At 47.9% G+C, this 15,000-nt stretch overlaps 1 protein-coding gene across 3 annotated transcripts in view; it reads right to left on the bottom strand.

The window, feature by feature from the left end:
• Positions 1–7,581, bottom strand: part of ntng1a (netrin g1a) — a 160,361-nt gene extending 152,780 nt beyond the window's left edge. For all 3 annotated transcript variants that reach the window (XM_063206134.1, XM_063206135.1, XM_063206136.1), the window contains exon 1: positions 6,302–7,581. In XM_063206134.1, the coding sequence (XP_063062204.1) occupies positions 6,302–6,550 (249 nt within the window). In that variant the 5' untranslated portion in view covers positions 6,551–7,581. The remainder of the gene's footprint in view (positions 1–6,301) is intronic.
• Between the last annotated feature and the right edge of the window lie 7,419 nt (positions 7,582–15,000).

Below are 15,000 nucleotides of genomic sequence, written 5' to 3'. Positions count from 1 at the left end.
CTTCGCCAGCCAGCCACCCTCCCCTGCCGCCTCCCGCCTTCTCTCCCCTGCGCAGCGACGCGGCGGGGTAAGATTTGAATATGAAACAAGCCGTATTGTTGCTGACAGCACACTTATTTCTGTGTGAAATGTCAGCTCGCAGCCACTTGAGGAATGGCGGCGCGCGGTGAAAAAGGGAGGAGGTATGATGAGCTAAAACGTCTTCCATCATCCCCGCGAGCTCCGTCAATATCGCCGAGAAGTGCACAGAGAAAGGTCAGCATTATATATCAAAACACAAATAAAGCAACGGGCGCTTTTATTGGACCGAGATGCGGGATGGAGGTAGGAGAAGAGGAGAGGGAGGTACGCAGAAGAATGTGAGGATGGGGATGGGGGGGGGGATTCATATGCTTGCCATTCATCCTCCATGCTCCAAAAAAGAATGGTGGAAAAGGGGACAAGAGCCAGCAGTGTATTGTTCTTGGCTAGTTTGTTTGTTTGTTTATGTGCCTGTCGTCTCTGTGTCTCTCATCCTGGCTAACCATCGTCTCCATTGTTCTCCAGATGAGATTGTTCTTCTTCGCCAGTCTCTGGGTCCCTTTTCCCCCTCCTCCAAAATCACATTACACACACAGCTCAGGAGGCACGGACGGGGCGGCTCATCTAGCCCAATAGTAGATGAAGCCCTAATTAAGCACAAGTTGCATTAGTACAGTAAAAACGCTCCAGCCTCCTGGGCATATCTTTAATGGCTGCCTCCTCCTCGTACAACACCATACACCATACACCATACTGGTGCGGTTCAGTGGAGTGAAGAGTTTTTTGTCTTATTTGAATAATCCGATAATTTCCTTAATTTAATTTTGATTGGTTATTAAATCCGTGGTAATGGTTGGCGGGGGTGAGGAGAGGGCAATGGGGGTGGGGTTGTTCATTAGGAGTGTGCCATGAGATGTGTGAAGGGGGGGGGGGGGGGGGAGGGGAGGGGGAGAGGAGCTCATCTGGTCTTCTGTTGAGTGGTGATGTGATGTTGTGGCTATGAGGTGTGCTTTCCATGAAGTTTGCATCACTGTTGGTCGGTGCAATGTTTTGGCTGGAAGGGATGATAAAAAAAACCTGCCATTTGTGTGACTGTCAAGCTGACAGCATGAGGGTATAGAGTCTGTAATAATAATTTTATGGCGCTTTCACTGAACATTGCAGGTGAAGTGTAAAATAGCTCTTTTTACAGCTCAGGAATATCTATGTGAGACCACGTCTACTGCCTGCCTCTCTCGATATGCTGTGTCTTTCATATTTCCAAGACAAGAGACTCTTCTTTCTGGCAAATAACAGGTGATTTCAAACCCTTTCATTACCAGCTGTCAAAGAAGCCCCATGGTATAAGTCCCAGAGATACACACCCCCTCCACATGCACATTCCCCACCCACCGAGTACTGCAGTATTATCACCCTGCAATCTCTCTGTCATCGCAGCCATCAAACACGGCTCAATGACTAATAGAGCGAAAACCAATATCTAAGCTAAGCCGCGCGCCCAAAAGCACACCAGAGGTCAAGTTATTGCAGAATTAAAGGTCATCCTCCCCCCTGCACGTGCGTACGGTGTGAGGCTTGCACGATTCCCCCAGTGGGTCACGCGGTCCCCACACCCACCCCTTCCACAGCAGGTCCCCAGGATGGAACCAGTAACAGTGGGGTTGACACTTGTGAGAAACTGGCCCCCACAACCATCCACCCATTGACACACAAGCCAAACTTCCAACACCCTCTTCCTTTCCTTCCCCCTTCCTTCCCCTCTGCCTAATAGGAGCTGACTGCAGGCGCCGATGACTGATACTGCTCTAATCACAGGATGCAGCCCACCAGCCAAGGCGAAGAGGGGGTAGTGGAGAGAAAGAGGTGGTGGTGGTGAGGGGGGGGTGTGTGTGTGTGTGTGTGTGTGTGTGTGTGTGTGTGTGTGTGTGTGTGTGTGTGTGTGTGTGTGTGTGTGTGTGTGTGTGTGTGTGTGTGTGTGTGTGTGTGTGTGTGTGTGTCTGTGTGTGTGAGAGAGAGAGAGTCAGGGGTGCACAGATAGATGAAAGACAGAGACAGAGAGAGAGAGAGAGAGAGAGAGAGAGAGAGAGAGAGAGAGAGAGAGAGAGAGAGAGAGAGAGAGAGAGAGAGAGAGAGAGAGAGAGAGAGCGCTCCCACCCACACCCACCTAGGGGCTGGATATGAGCAGAAATCAATTTAAGCAGATTGAGTTCTCTGATAATGCATACTAATGACAAGGGCCTCAGCCAAAAACGGGAGGAGGTGGTGATGAGGGAGAGAAAGAAGGATGGAGAGAAGAGAAGAGAAGAGAAGAGAAGAGAAGAGAAGAGAAGAGAAGAGAAGAGAAGAGAAGAGAAGAGAAGAGAAGAGAAGAGAATGATCACGGTCATAACAAAAACAGTTTGTATTGGTGAATAATAGCGAAGCATGCAGCAGATTGCCATCATCATATTAGCTGCCAATTCACTGCAACTGCTTAAGCAAACAGAATACATGATGGTATGGACAGATGAACCCACCCCGCCAGCTGCTCCGTAGCGTATGGAGAACAGAGAACACCTTTTCTTAAAGGTCCACTGTGTAATATTTTTGTAGTTTATTTTCAGAATTAATGTTGCCTATTCATTAATGTTACCTTTCCATGAATACTTGCCTCCACCATCAAATTGTAAGTATTCATTCTCACTGGGTAAATTGTACTTTCCATACATGAAAAGGGGGTTCTTTTCCATTGTTCGCCATTTTGAATTTCCATAAGTAGACATTTTTAGCTGCAAAACTTACTGTACTTGGGTCATACTAGTAAATATTAGTAAACTAGTAAACATTCATGAAAATATCAAATTTGGCAGCAGACAGTGCCGTTTCAATGAGCAGCATACTTGCAATGCCTACTCTGACCACCAACCTACACAGTGCCCCTTTAAAGGAATATGTACACATTAAACTATTCCATAGTAACTCATAAAAAACATATAGCAACATATGTGGTTCATTGTTCTTTTTGGTCAGTGAAATTAAGTTAAGTTAATTCCACTCAATATACTTGAGAACTTAATGGTCTCACCACAGTCGTAAGCAAGTTTCGCAGCAAAAGATGTCTATTACTGCAAAATCAAAATGGCAGAGGACACAGAGAAGATCCATCTTTTATCTATGAGAAGTGCCTATCATAATCAATACTTGATGGTGGTGGAAAATACTTGTGAAAAAGATAACATCTGTGAATGGTCAGAATGAATGAACTAAACTGTTAAATTAAAGAAACTGCTTAAAAAATACTTCTAGCTAGCTAACAAGTCTAGCTTTAAGGATGTGCATTTATAGCCAGGCTGTGCCCTCCTAGTGACGCAACACCTTCAGAGTTGCTTCCAGTCAGGCCAGAAGCAATACAAATGTCGTTTCTGAGCTCCCGAAAAATCCGGAACTCCTCCCACTTTGTTGAGAAACAAACAACCATTAGCAAACCAAGGGAGGTGGGTCAACCATGCCTTTGGGAAACTTTAATTGTTATACTCTTGGTCAGACCAAGTCCAATCTCGAAGAGATTTGAAAGACGATGATAATCAGGCTAGTGCATTTATGCTGCCCATGAACTCACTAACAGCAGTGCTGTGACAGAAAGCTGAGGGCATAAACAAAGGCAATGATGGGGGAGCACGACTTTACCACATGTCACCATAATAGTAGCTCGGATGGGAAGGCACTCTGCTGTTAAAAAGACGACTCAAAGCGGAGGGAGGTTAACTCCCTTTCAATCGCCGCCCACTTGAAGGCGGCGAACAGAAGAAGAAGCATAAAAAGGGGACCATTACAAAAAGCAGTGGTTGGGAAATTAGGTGCTAGATGAGAGCGAAATCAAAGCGTTTGGCAATCAGGCTCTCGGCGACCGTCGCTAATCTGCCCCAGCGCCACGGCGACGACAGGAGATGAGAGACGTGCGAAGGACAAAGAGAAGAGAGAGGGGGGGGGGTGTCGGCAGCGAGGATGTTCCGCAGAGTTGATTAGAGGGAGGAGGGCGCACAAGGCCGTCTTTTCGCGCATACTGTACAAGGACTGTCACAGTGACCCTCTGAGGTGGGGGCCCCGGCTCGGGCCTATCCTTCGGAATCTGTCAGAGATGGAACGTCAGCATTTTCAAAAAGTGTCTCCGAGATGCACTGCCTGAATAATGTATCCCATGAATAAAACACATTAGCTACAAAACATATTGAATAATTCACTTTTCAAAGCCCCCCTTGCACGCTAGATATTAGGTCTGCTGTCACTCCGCTCTCTTCCCTCACTTGTAGACACCCCTACCCGCCCGCCCCCCCAGAACATCCTCTCCTCTCCTCTCATCCCTCTTTCCTCTCTTTTCCCCTTTCCTTCCTCATCCCTTCCCTTTCTTCTCTTTGCTGACTGCCTATTTTTGTTCCATGGCCCCTATAAGTAGCTACCGTTTTGGGAACTTCTTTATTTATCTAAAAAGCTGTTGAATATTTTAAAAGGTGCATTGGTTCTGATAGAATGTCTGATGAGGGAGACACACACACAACCCACAGGCACGTGCATGCATACACAAACACCTGTATACTCTCAGTCTCTAGCTCAGACACACACACTCACACTCACACACACACACACACACACACACACACACACACACACACACACACACACACACACACACACACACACACACACACACACACGCCTACGCACACAGTATACAGTACATCAGTTCACATTCACACTCTCACACATTCTCAAACATTTAAGCACAAGCAAATACAGACACACCTGTAAACACACATTCGGCGCACACCTGTAAAAGTGTTTCCATTTTTCTTTGTCCCTGCTTCGCTGCTAAACGGCGGCAGCCAGCTGTGTGATTCAAGGCATTAAGGCGCGAACGACGAGGGAAGACGCTCTTCTAATTAAGCACTTTGCCCCAGCAAAGGCCCCCACTGAAGACCCACAGCTTGGTTCCTTAAAAGCAAATACACTTATCACTCGCACGCAGACTCCTCCACTGACTTCCTGCCAAAAACTTCCCACTATGACTTCCAGGAGGTGCACACATGAAAACACAAACATACAGTAAAGGCTTAATATTAGCAGTGACAGTGCTACTTAATGCTAGCAGTAACAATACCACTAGCTAGCTAACAGCAAAAAGGCCAGCAAACAGTACAGCAACAAATATAGAAACTACAGCTACAACGAAGATAAACACAAACCCCTTCTAATAATACAGCAGTTTCACAGGGACTCTGCTTGACGAAAATGTGACTCTTTACGAGGCCTGCATGCGCTTAGCTCGAGAGCTAGCGTCGTCGAGTTGAGAGCATGAGAATAACACCTGGGCTGTCACTTCAGTCACGTCTCGGAGCCCATCAGCGAGCTTAAAAAACTCGGCAAGCAAGTTTGGCTTATTTTTTGAGGAGCTGTGGGAATACGCTGAGCTTATTTACAGGAGCTATCCGAGCCAGCAGTGTGTGATCTGCGCAACATTTTCTTCTCTTGGGTGGAGATTAAATGAGCGCCATATGCTCCAGACTGAAGGTGTGAGACCACGCCAGGGCACTGGGGACCGCCAACGTGTCAACAAGAAAATGGTTTGAGTGTGCCTGCCTGGAAAACACTCAGATGTTTGTTTGTTTGTGTGTGCATGTGTGTGTGTGTGTGTGTGTGTGTGTGTGTGTGTGTGTGTGTGTGTGTGTGTGTGTGTGTGTGTGTGTGTGTGTGTGTGTGTGTGTGTGTGTGTGTGTGTGTGTGGTGTTCTTTGCTCTGTTTTCTAATTGCTTGTGTGCATTTGTACACGTTTAGTGTGTGTGTGTGTGTATGTGTGTGTGTGTGTGTGTGTGTGTGTGTGTGTGTGTGTGTGTGTGTGTATGTGTTGGTGTATGTGTGTGTACATTTGTGCATAAGCCTGCGTGTCTGTGCCACTCTGTGGGAGAGGCATTAAATTGTGCACAAGTGACATGTCTTTAAACAGCATGACAACTTGAAAATGATTACACTCAGAATTAATTTAAAACCACCGTGAGAGAGAGAGCGAGAGAGGGAGAGAGAGAGAGAGAGAGAGAGAGAGAGAGAGAGAGAGAGAGCACAAAAGAGAGACAAAGACATACTACGGTAATAGACAGTCATCTCTATACAGCACACACAGTACACACACACACACACACACACACACACACACACACACACACACACACACACACACACACACACACACACACACACACACAATGTATGCATTGTATGCATTTTGTGGGTGAACATCAACGTCACGTACCAGGGCGCAGTATGTCTCGGGCGGGTCCCCGCAGGTGATGTCGGGCGGGTCCAGCGACACCTTTAGGAACTTGGTCATGTCGGCGGCCTCGGGCTGGCAGGCCATGTAATCCCAGGTGAGCCCCTCGTCCGTGTACACCTGCGACTTGCACATGTCGTAGTGTCCCCACTGCGTCTGGTAGTGCTGCATGGCGTGGCACAGGTTGCCCCACACAGCCTGCAGTGCCCACAGTAGCACGTGGAAACGCATGGCTGCTAGATCGTTGGTTTTTTTGTGCTATACAGACACGACACACACACACACAGTCTACACACACAGTTTTTACGATAAGATGAGATCCTCTTGATGATTGTGTCGTGTCTTTCTTTTCCCTCCCTTTTTTTCTCTCTTGTTTTCCTTTTTCCAACGCACTTCCTTTGTTTTTTTCCCACTGTCTTTCACCCTCTGTAGATTTGCCCTTTTTTTCCTTTTTCGTTAAATGTGCTATCCCCTCTTTTCTCGTCTTTATTCCCCCTCTCTTTCTCTCTGTGAAGAGGGAAAGAAAGAGCTTAGGGGCCCGAGCTTACAAAATAATCCAACCTTTGCTGAGGCGGAGGCGGCGTGGCTGCATGCCAACCTGCTGTTGCGCGCTTTCAGGTAGAGAGGGAGCAAGAGAGATAGAGAGAAGGAGGGAGGGAGAGACAAGGCAGGCGGAACGGAGGAGGAGGAGGCCGGGGGACAGGGCAGACGATGGAGGAGGGTGGTGGAGATAGTAGTAGTAGTGGTGGTGGTGGTGGTGGTGGTGGTGGTGGTGGTGGCAGCAGGAGCAGCTGGTAGGGAGGAAAAGAGGCCTCTTTTTCGGATGGCTGCTGCTCACGTTGGTCTCCCTCACCCCCTGGATGGATTAGGTCTCCGGGTGTCTGCGACGGAGCAGGCGGTTGGCATTGACAGAGGAGTGGAGGAGAGGAGGAGGACAGGAGGGATGCCGGAGTGGGTGTGGGCGTGGGTGTTGGCTGGCTGGCTGGCTGAGGGGGAAAGTCAGGTTAGAAAAAAGGGGGGGATGTCCCCACTGGATGTGGCAGCCTGATCAGGACCAGGGACAGCGACGGAGGAATGGAGGAGAGGGAGAGGAGGAGAGGATAGGAGAGGATAGGAGAGGAGAGGAGGAGAATGCGGGGGCGGACAGAAGGGGAGTGTCAGGGAGGGCAGGGCCAAAGGCTGAACCAGAAATGGCTTCTCCCAGGCAGGCACCGGCGGAGCAGTGACCTCTGCTATCTATCGGCTTTCCTCTTGAGTGCACACACTCGTTCTCTCTCTCTCTCTCTCTCTCTCTCTCTCTCTCTCTTTTCTTTCGCTCTCTCTCTCTCGTTTTGTCTTTGTGGGTCGCTGCGATGACTGACAGCAGGCCTCTCAGCTCCTTTTCCTGTCAATCATCATCATGCTTCCGCAGGTTTTTTTCTTCCGTTCCTTTGCGTCCTTTCCGCCACGGTCTTGCCTGGCACCCATATGCTGCATGGAGGGAGAGAGAATAAACAAGAGAGAGAGAGAGAGAGAGAGAGAGAGAGAGAGAGAGAGAGAGAGAGAGAGAGATAGGGGAAGAGAGAGAGAGAGAGAGAGAGAGAGAGAGAGAGAGGAAGAGAGAGAGAGAGAGAGAGAGAGAGAGAGAGAGAAAGAGCGAGAGAGAGAGATAGGGGAAGAGAGAGCCAGAGATAAGCATGAGTGTCAGGCAGTGCACAGGGGGATCAAGTTTGACATTAGCTTGAGAATTAGCCGACCCCAGGCAATAATGCACGAAAGAACCTGCAAGACGAGGAGAGGAGGTGCCAGGTGTGTGTGTGTGTATGTGTGTGTGTGTGTGTGTGTGTGTGTGTGTGTGTGTGTGTGTGTGTGTTATTTTTGCATGTGACTGTGAATATGTGTGCTTGTGCATATGTTTATTTTTAATAGTGTGTGTGTGTGTGTTATTTTTGCATGTGACTGTGAATATGTGTGCTTGTGCATATGTTTATTTTTAATAGTGTGACAATAGGTGTTGGTATTTGTGTCTGTGCACACCACACGTGCAAACAAGAAAAAGATCACATAACCTAAAGGCCATCTGAGGAAAAAAACAATGTGATGCTGCCACTTCACACCCGCTGCATCATCACACCCCACGCTTGCCCTTCACGACCCATCTGTCTGTCCGATGCCATCCGAGTCAAGTCAAGTCCTCACGACACCTAATGCAGGGCGGGTGCCCCCATGGCATGGCAAGGCCCTTGCACGCACACAAACGCCCACCACACTGCTCCACACCACACCGCACCAACTCCACCCATCCTTGTTAGGTGAAGAGATTGCGACTGAGATGTTTATTTTTACTGTGCCAAGCCTAGGTTTGTGGTAGTGAAGATAAAAGGAAAGAACTACGGGGAAACCAAGACTAGTTGATACCACCTTTCTTTCTTCCTTCGTGAGAACTGTTTTAATGAGGTTTTGAAAGAACACCTTAGTCTCGCAAAAGGTTAGACAGAGATGACTTCCGAGGATCTTCAGTATGGAAAAAGGACTGTGGATGAGTAAAAAAAAAAAAAAATGACCTCCCTGGTAACAAAAAGTTCACGACCAAAGACACACACATAAAATAATGAAACCGGAACATGATGAAATGAGCCTGGCTGACCCTTGACTGATTTCTAAGCCTCTACCTCTGTCTCATTACCAGGTATTCATACGCTGAAAACATGAGAATTTGCACACAGCATATCTGGTCGTATTGATTTTGGTGGAAAATTGAATATTTCACTAAACTGGCCCTGGCTATAGCTTCAAAGGCTGGATAATAAATGGAAAAAATATTCCAAAAAAGCAGTCATTCGTGTTAATCATATCACTCATGGCTGCTAATCATTGTTTATTATTATTATTGTCATTATGCATTTATCAAATGTTTCCATATAAACTCTGTTTCAGTCTGTGTGTTCACTGTTCTGATACTACTCTTTGCCTTCGAAGCCCATGGTATATGTATGGTCTTGCAATTTTGCCCTGTCCAGCCAATTTAATTGTATTTTGTTTTGTTTTGAAGTTCTATCATCCAGGCATAACCGTCCTTAAAATCAATATGGTTCAATATGGACAAGTAAACTGTGATCACATTTTCTCGCCATGCCTTCAAATCCTTCATAGTTTGTATGTCACCGTGGTGGGATCTTTTATGTCTTTTCATCACAAACAGAAATGCACTTCCAGACAACAAATGTAGGAAGCCTGGCCTTGGCTCATATTAATGAATATCTGTCAACGACAAGTTAACATTGATCAAGAAGATAGGATTTGTTCTAAACCACCCATATATCCCCGAGGCTAAATAAAGAGATGATAATATTGAATGCAGCTGAACTTGGACCACCTAAGCCTTTTTAAATTACAGTCAATAGACAAAGTCTATAAGACAGTCAATTGTTGAGGTTCAATGGCGGCTTTTAGGCTAAACATCGTTATCAACCGTCATGTCCTCCACCCCCACATATCCCATGCGTCATCTTGAAACAGCTGGAGAAATGGAAAGGCTGGAAAGTTTTTTTTTTTCTTTTAGTGAAAAGAGAAAGAAGGGGTAAAAATTGAGGACGACACAGTGGCACATGCACTTTTTAAGAGTGCAAACAGAAGAGAGAGGAGGCCAGAAATAGAAAGAGCTCTCCCAGACAGTCAGACAAGCCGCATGCATCAAGTGTACTTCTCAGCGAGACACGGCACAACGGCAGAGCAAGACAGAGAAGGAGAGAGAGAGAGAGAGAGAGAGAGAGGAAGGAAGGAAGGAAGGAAGGAAGGAAGGAAGGAAGGAAGGAAGGAAGGAAGGAAGGAAGGAAGGAAAGAAAGAAAGAAGGAAGGAAGGAAGGAAGGAAGGAAGGAAGGAAGGAAAAAAGAGACAGATAGAGAGTGAAGCAGAGCCAAACAGAGAGAGGGAGAGAGAGAGAGAGAGAGAGAGAGAGAGAGAGAGAGAGAGAGAGAGAGAGAGAGAGAGAGGGAGGAAAGAATGAAGGAAGGAGAGGAGACAGAGAGAGAGAGAGAAATAGAGAGACAGAAAGAAAGAGACAGAGGGTCTTAGAAGGTGGGAGGAGAGAGAGAGAGAGAGAGAGAGAGAGAGAGAGAGAGAGAGAGAGAGAGAGAGAGATGGAAACAGCGGGGGAGCCAAATACAATGGGAACAGCCTGCTGCTTGCTGAAAGAAATCCACTTTGCCAAACATCTACACAGGATCACCAATATGTCAGTCAGTAAGGCTTTCAAGGGCTTTTACGCTTCTTTTTTTGCTTCGACTGCCTCAGCTTTGATAAGTATATACGCAGCAGGAAATGGAAAACTTAATATTCATGAAGAGAACCTTTTTATCATGATGTTTGTGTCCTTAGCGACATCAGGGGGAAAACAAGTGAATTCTTTGCTACACCTCTTGTTGCCTTTCCATTTCAGCCGATCAATACTTAACATTTGGAGCTCTGCACACTCTGCGTTTTCGGGGGTAACGAGACGGCAACATTTGGCACCTGCTGAAATTGGGATGGAAGCCTTGCTTCTGGCTGTCCAACACACACCCCCCACACACACACACACACACACAACAACCACAGCACTACCACCCTCTTCCCTCTCTCTGTCTCTACCCCTCTCTTTGTCTGTCTCTTTTCATCCCTCCCTCCATCTCTCTCTCTCGCACCTTCTATTTGTCTCTCTGCATCACTCTCTTTTCCGTGTGCCTCGCTCCTTCTCTCTCTCTCTCTCTCTCTCTCTCTCTCTCTCTCTCTCTCTCTCTCTCTCTCTCACACACACTTTCTCTTTGTCTCTCTCCATCCCTTTTTTCCCTCTTCCTCCCTCCTTCTCTCTCTCTCTGTCTCTCATCCCCCTCCACACCTCCATCTCTCCCTCTTTCTCTCTGGCCTGCTTTCCAGAGGAGTAATTGACGAGGACTCGACCGATAATCTCAACGATGGACCTCCCCCGCCCCCCGCCCCCCTTCTCCTCTCGTCTTAGAGATGGAGCCATGTGCATTTTAGTGGCGGTTAATCAGTCTCGTCAGGCCGGCCCAGTCGATGTGACTGCTGACCCTGCATGGCCCACAACTCCTCCTGGGCAGAGTGATCAATTGGAAACCTAAAGGCCTGTGTGTGTGTGTGTGTGTGTGTGTGTGTGTGTGTGTGTGTGTGTGTGTGTGTGTGTGTGTGTGTGTGTGTGTGTGTGTGTGTGTGTGTGTGTGTGTGTGTGTGTGTGTGTGTGTGTGTGTGTGTGTGTGTGTGTGTGTGTGTGTGTGTGTGTGTGCGCGTGTGTGTGTGTGTGTTTTATCAACCATGTCTTTACATTCTTCCTCTTCTACCAAGGGAGCACGTCATGACCATAAAAACCATCCACTTGAGGAGGCCGTTCTTAAGATCCTCTCCACAAGCATTGATAAATATTCCAAACAGATGTAAAGTTAGTTCACCTGTTGTGTTATCCCTCAGCATTGGAACATCAAAACAAAAGCCATGCATATGAGATGAGTATTTAAAACAATTGCATATACCTTGTAAATTATTTTTTTCTTTACACGACCCTTAGCAGATGATTTTGTCCAAAGAAATTTGGACAAAAATGTTTTAAATAAGCTATAAATGTGTACAAAGGCAAGTTGAGCTAGCGTGTCAGAGGTAAGTTTTGCTATGAAATAATAATATACACTTATACATTACATTAAAACTTAGACATCAAAATCTAAAGCCCTGCCGGCTTGAATGCTCTGGTGTTGCTAGGAAACCTGACAGGGGTATTGTTTAGCTATCCAGGGCCTACCGTAAACAGTCAAGTGGTTTCTGTAGCACAGTTAATAAAGGGAGTTTCTTACCACCCGTTTGCCCCTAAGGAGCCAATGGGGACTTATTGAGTGTGAGGAAATTAGGAAACCTTGTACAGTACGAAACAAAGTGGGTTTTACTTCCAATTCGGGCTTTTTAAAACCTCCTTCAAATGGGTTATTACCTTTGAAAGTTTCATTCACCATGACATTATATAGCAATTCATTCCGTTTCAGTACAGTTTCTTTTTTTTATTCCATACATCCAGTCTGGGGAAAGGCCCTCATGAATACATCCCGGCTATGAAAAGGTTACTTTTTTATCATCCAAAAGCCTAGGTCTGCCCTATTAAAACATATCACGTCAATCAAAGTGACTTCCATCCCAAGTTATAGATGGACGGGAGGAGATTTGGATTGGATCTTCCTCCGTATAATGAGGCCGGGCAAGACGATAGGATGGTGAAAAAGGATGTGGGAGAGGAAAAGGTGTCCAAAAAGGTGAGGTGAACTGTGGGTTGAAGGGAGGGATGACAGATAGAGTAGAGTAAAAAAAGAAAAAAAAGAGTGTGAGCAGGCAGAATGCAGCCACAGCGGGCTGCACAAAGTCAGGGACATAGAATGGAATATCGCTGTGCAGTCTATGCTAAAGGCAAGAGCGAGCGAGCGAGTGTGCCCAGTGTTGGCTCACCTCGCCTGGGTGAAATGAAACCAATTAGGTGGACAGCGCGCTTAGCCGCGGTGCCCTCCGTGATTAATGGGCGTAATATTAATGTGCTAAAGAGAGGAACACAGAGAGGGTGGACAGGGCCCATATTCCTCAGCAGACAGTGGTGCCAGGCAGGCAGGCAGGCTCACAGACACACAGAAGGGACGGGAGACAGGAGGAGAGAGGGTGAATAGTGTGTATGCACCGACACACGGAAGGGACAGAGGGAGGAAAAAAATGAATGGTGGGGGTCTTTAATGGGGCCCGGATTCAGTGACTGGTGGGAGATGAGGGTTCATAGGAGAGGAGAGGAGAGGAGAGGAGAGGAAAGAAGCAGAGAGGAGAGGAGAGGAGAGCAGAGCAGAGCAGAGCGGAGAGGAGAGGAGAGGAGAGGAGAGAACTGAGGTGGAGGGGAGACGAGGAGAGGAGGAGAGGAGAGGAGAGGGGTGGGAGTGAGGGATCACAGTCCTCTGGTCGTCCTCCTCCACTCCTCCAGAAGAGGAGAGCATCTAGTAAGGAAGGGAGCAGAGGAGAGGAGAGCAGGGCAGAGCAGAGGAGGGGAGAGGAGAGGAGAGGAGAGGAGAGGAGAGGAGAGGAGAGCAGAGCAGAGCAGAGGAGAGCAGAGGAGAGGAGAGGAGAGGAGAGGAGAGGAGAGGAGAGGAGAGGAGAGGAGAGGAGGCAATTGTGGCCAAGGAGAGGAGAGGAGAGGGGTGGGAGTAAGACATCACAGTCCTCTGGTCGTCATGCCACAGAAATGAAAAAAAGGCCCTCTCCTCCACTCACCAATCTAGTGATTCTGTCATGAGGAGAGAAGAGGGAGCAGAGGAGAGCAGAGCAGAGGTGAGCAGATGAGAGAATTTTGGCCGAGGAGAGGAGATGAGGGGAGAGGAGAGAAATGAGGTGGAGGACAGAAGAGAAGAGGGGTAGTTGTGAGAGATCACAGTCCTCTGGTCGTAATGCAACAGAAGGGAAAAAACCCTCTCCTCCATCCACCAATCTAGTAATTCTGTCATGCACCATGCACCATCCACCACCCCCACCCCCACCCCCTCCCCCAAACCAACTTATCATGCCACCTTACAAGTCCCAGTGTCAGCAGGCAGACAGGCAGGCAGGCGGAGAGGGACAGGCCAGGGTGTAGCGGCGAGCATCTTAATGCAGAGAGCCATTGGTGATGGTGAAGAGAGGGGCGCAGGGAGGGAGTGGAGGAGGAGGGATGAGGGGGAAGGGGTTACAGGTCACTTCCTATTGTATCGATCGCCACAAGCGGGCCGCATCTTAAATGGGCTGTTTGGAGGAGAGGAGGGATAGAAAGAGAGAGAGAGAGGGGGAAAAAACAAAAGGCGACGATATCTCTATTTATGATGGCATGCACACACGGGCGGGCTAGCGGCGGGCTAGCGGCGTCGATACTCGACTTAAGACGTCTGACATCTAGAGAAAAAAAGGGCAAATGCGTGTGATAATGCGTGATTGATTATTTGCCCCAGAATGAACACAGGTGCGGCCGGCGACACCACCACCGTACCGCCGAATGGAAAGAAGCGCTCGCTGCGTGATTTATCTGTGAGTTGTCTGGGCCGACAAAGAGAAAACACTATCAGCGACATGCTGCTTTCTCTCTCTCTCTCTATCTCTCTCTCTGTACATGGCCGAGGCACAAATACAGCAGGTGAAACAGTGTCACACTCATCTTTTTTTCTTTCTTTTTTCCCTTGTTGTTCGTCTTTCTCTTCTCCATTTCTTGACAGTCACCACATGTCCCCCACCACCAACCCTCTTCACCACCGTTTTTTTTTTTACTTGTTCAGTGGTGAGGCACAGGTCTGCTTTCATTCTCCACTCGCCGTCCATAAATGTTTCACATGTTCTATATGGCCTGGATGGGGGAGTGCGACAGGGCAAGACCCACCAACTCCACCTCCAGTACGCTCCTCTCTGTCTCCTCTCCTCTCCTCTCCTCTTTCCTCTTCAACATCCCTGCCTCCTCTTGTCTCCTCTCCTCTAATCTCCTCTCCTCTCCTCTTCCCTCCACAACTTCCCTGTCTCATCTCCTCCTCTCTTCCTCCACCACCACCACCACCACCGCACCGCACAACCTCCCCGTCTCGTCTCCTCCTCCCTCCTCCTCCTCCTCCTCTTCGCCCATCCACCTCCTGCCATGGCCTGAAACACCCACTCTTGTCCACTCCTATTTGCC

This window comes from Engraulis encrasicolus, chromosome 9, assembly GCF_034702125.1.
Source record: "Engraulis encrasicolus isolate BLACKSEA-1 chromosome 9, IST_EnEncr_1.0, whole genome shotgun sequence".
Classification (NCBI taxonomy): Eukaryota; Metazoa; Chordata; class Actinopteri; order Clupeiformes; family Engraulidae; genus Engraulis; species Engraulis encrasicolus.
The sequence above is the reverse complement of the archived record's forward strand: the minus strand, read 5'-3'. Positions and strand labels throughout refer to the sequence as shown.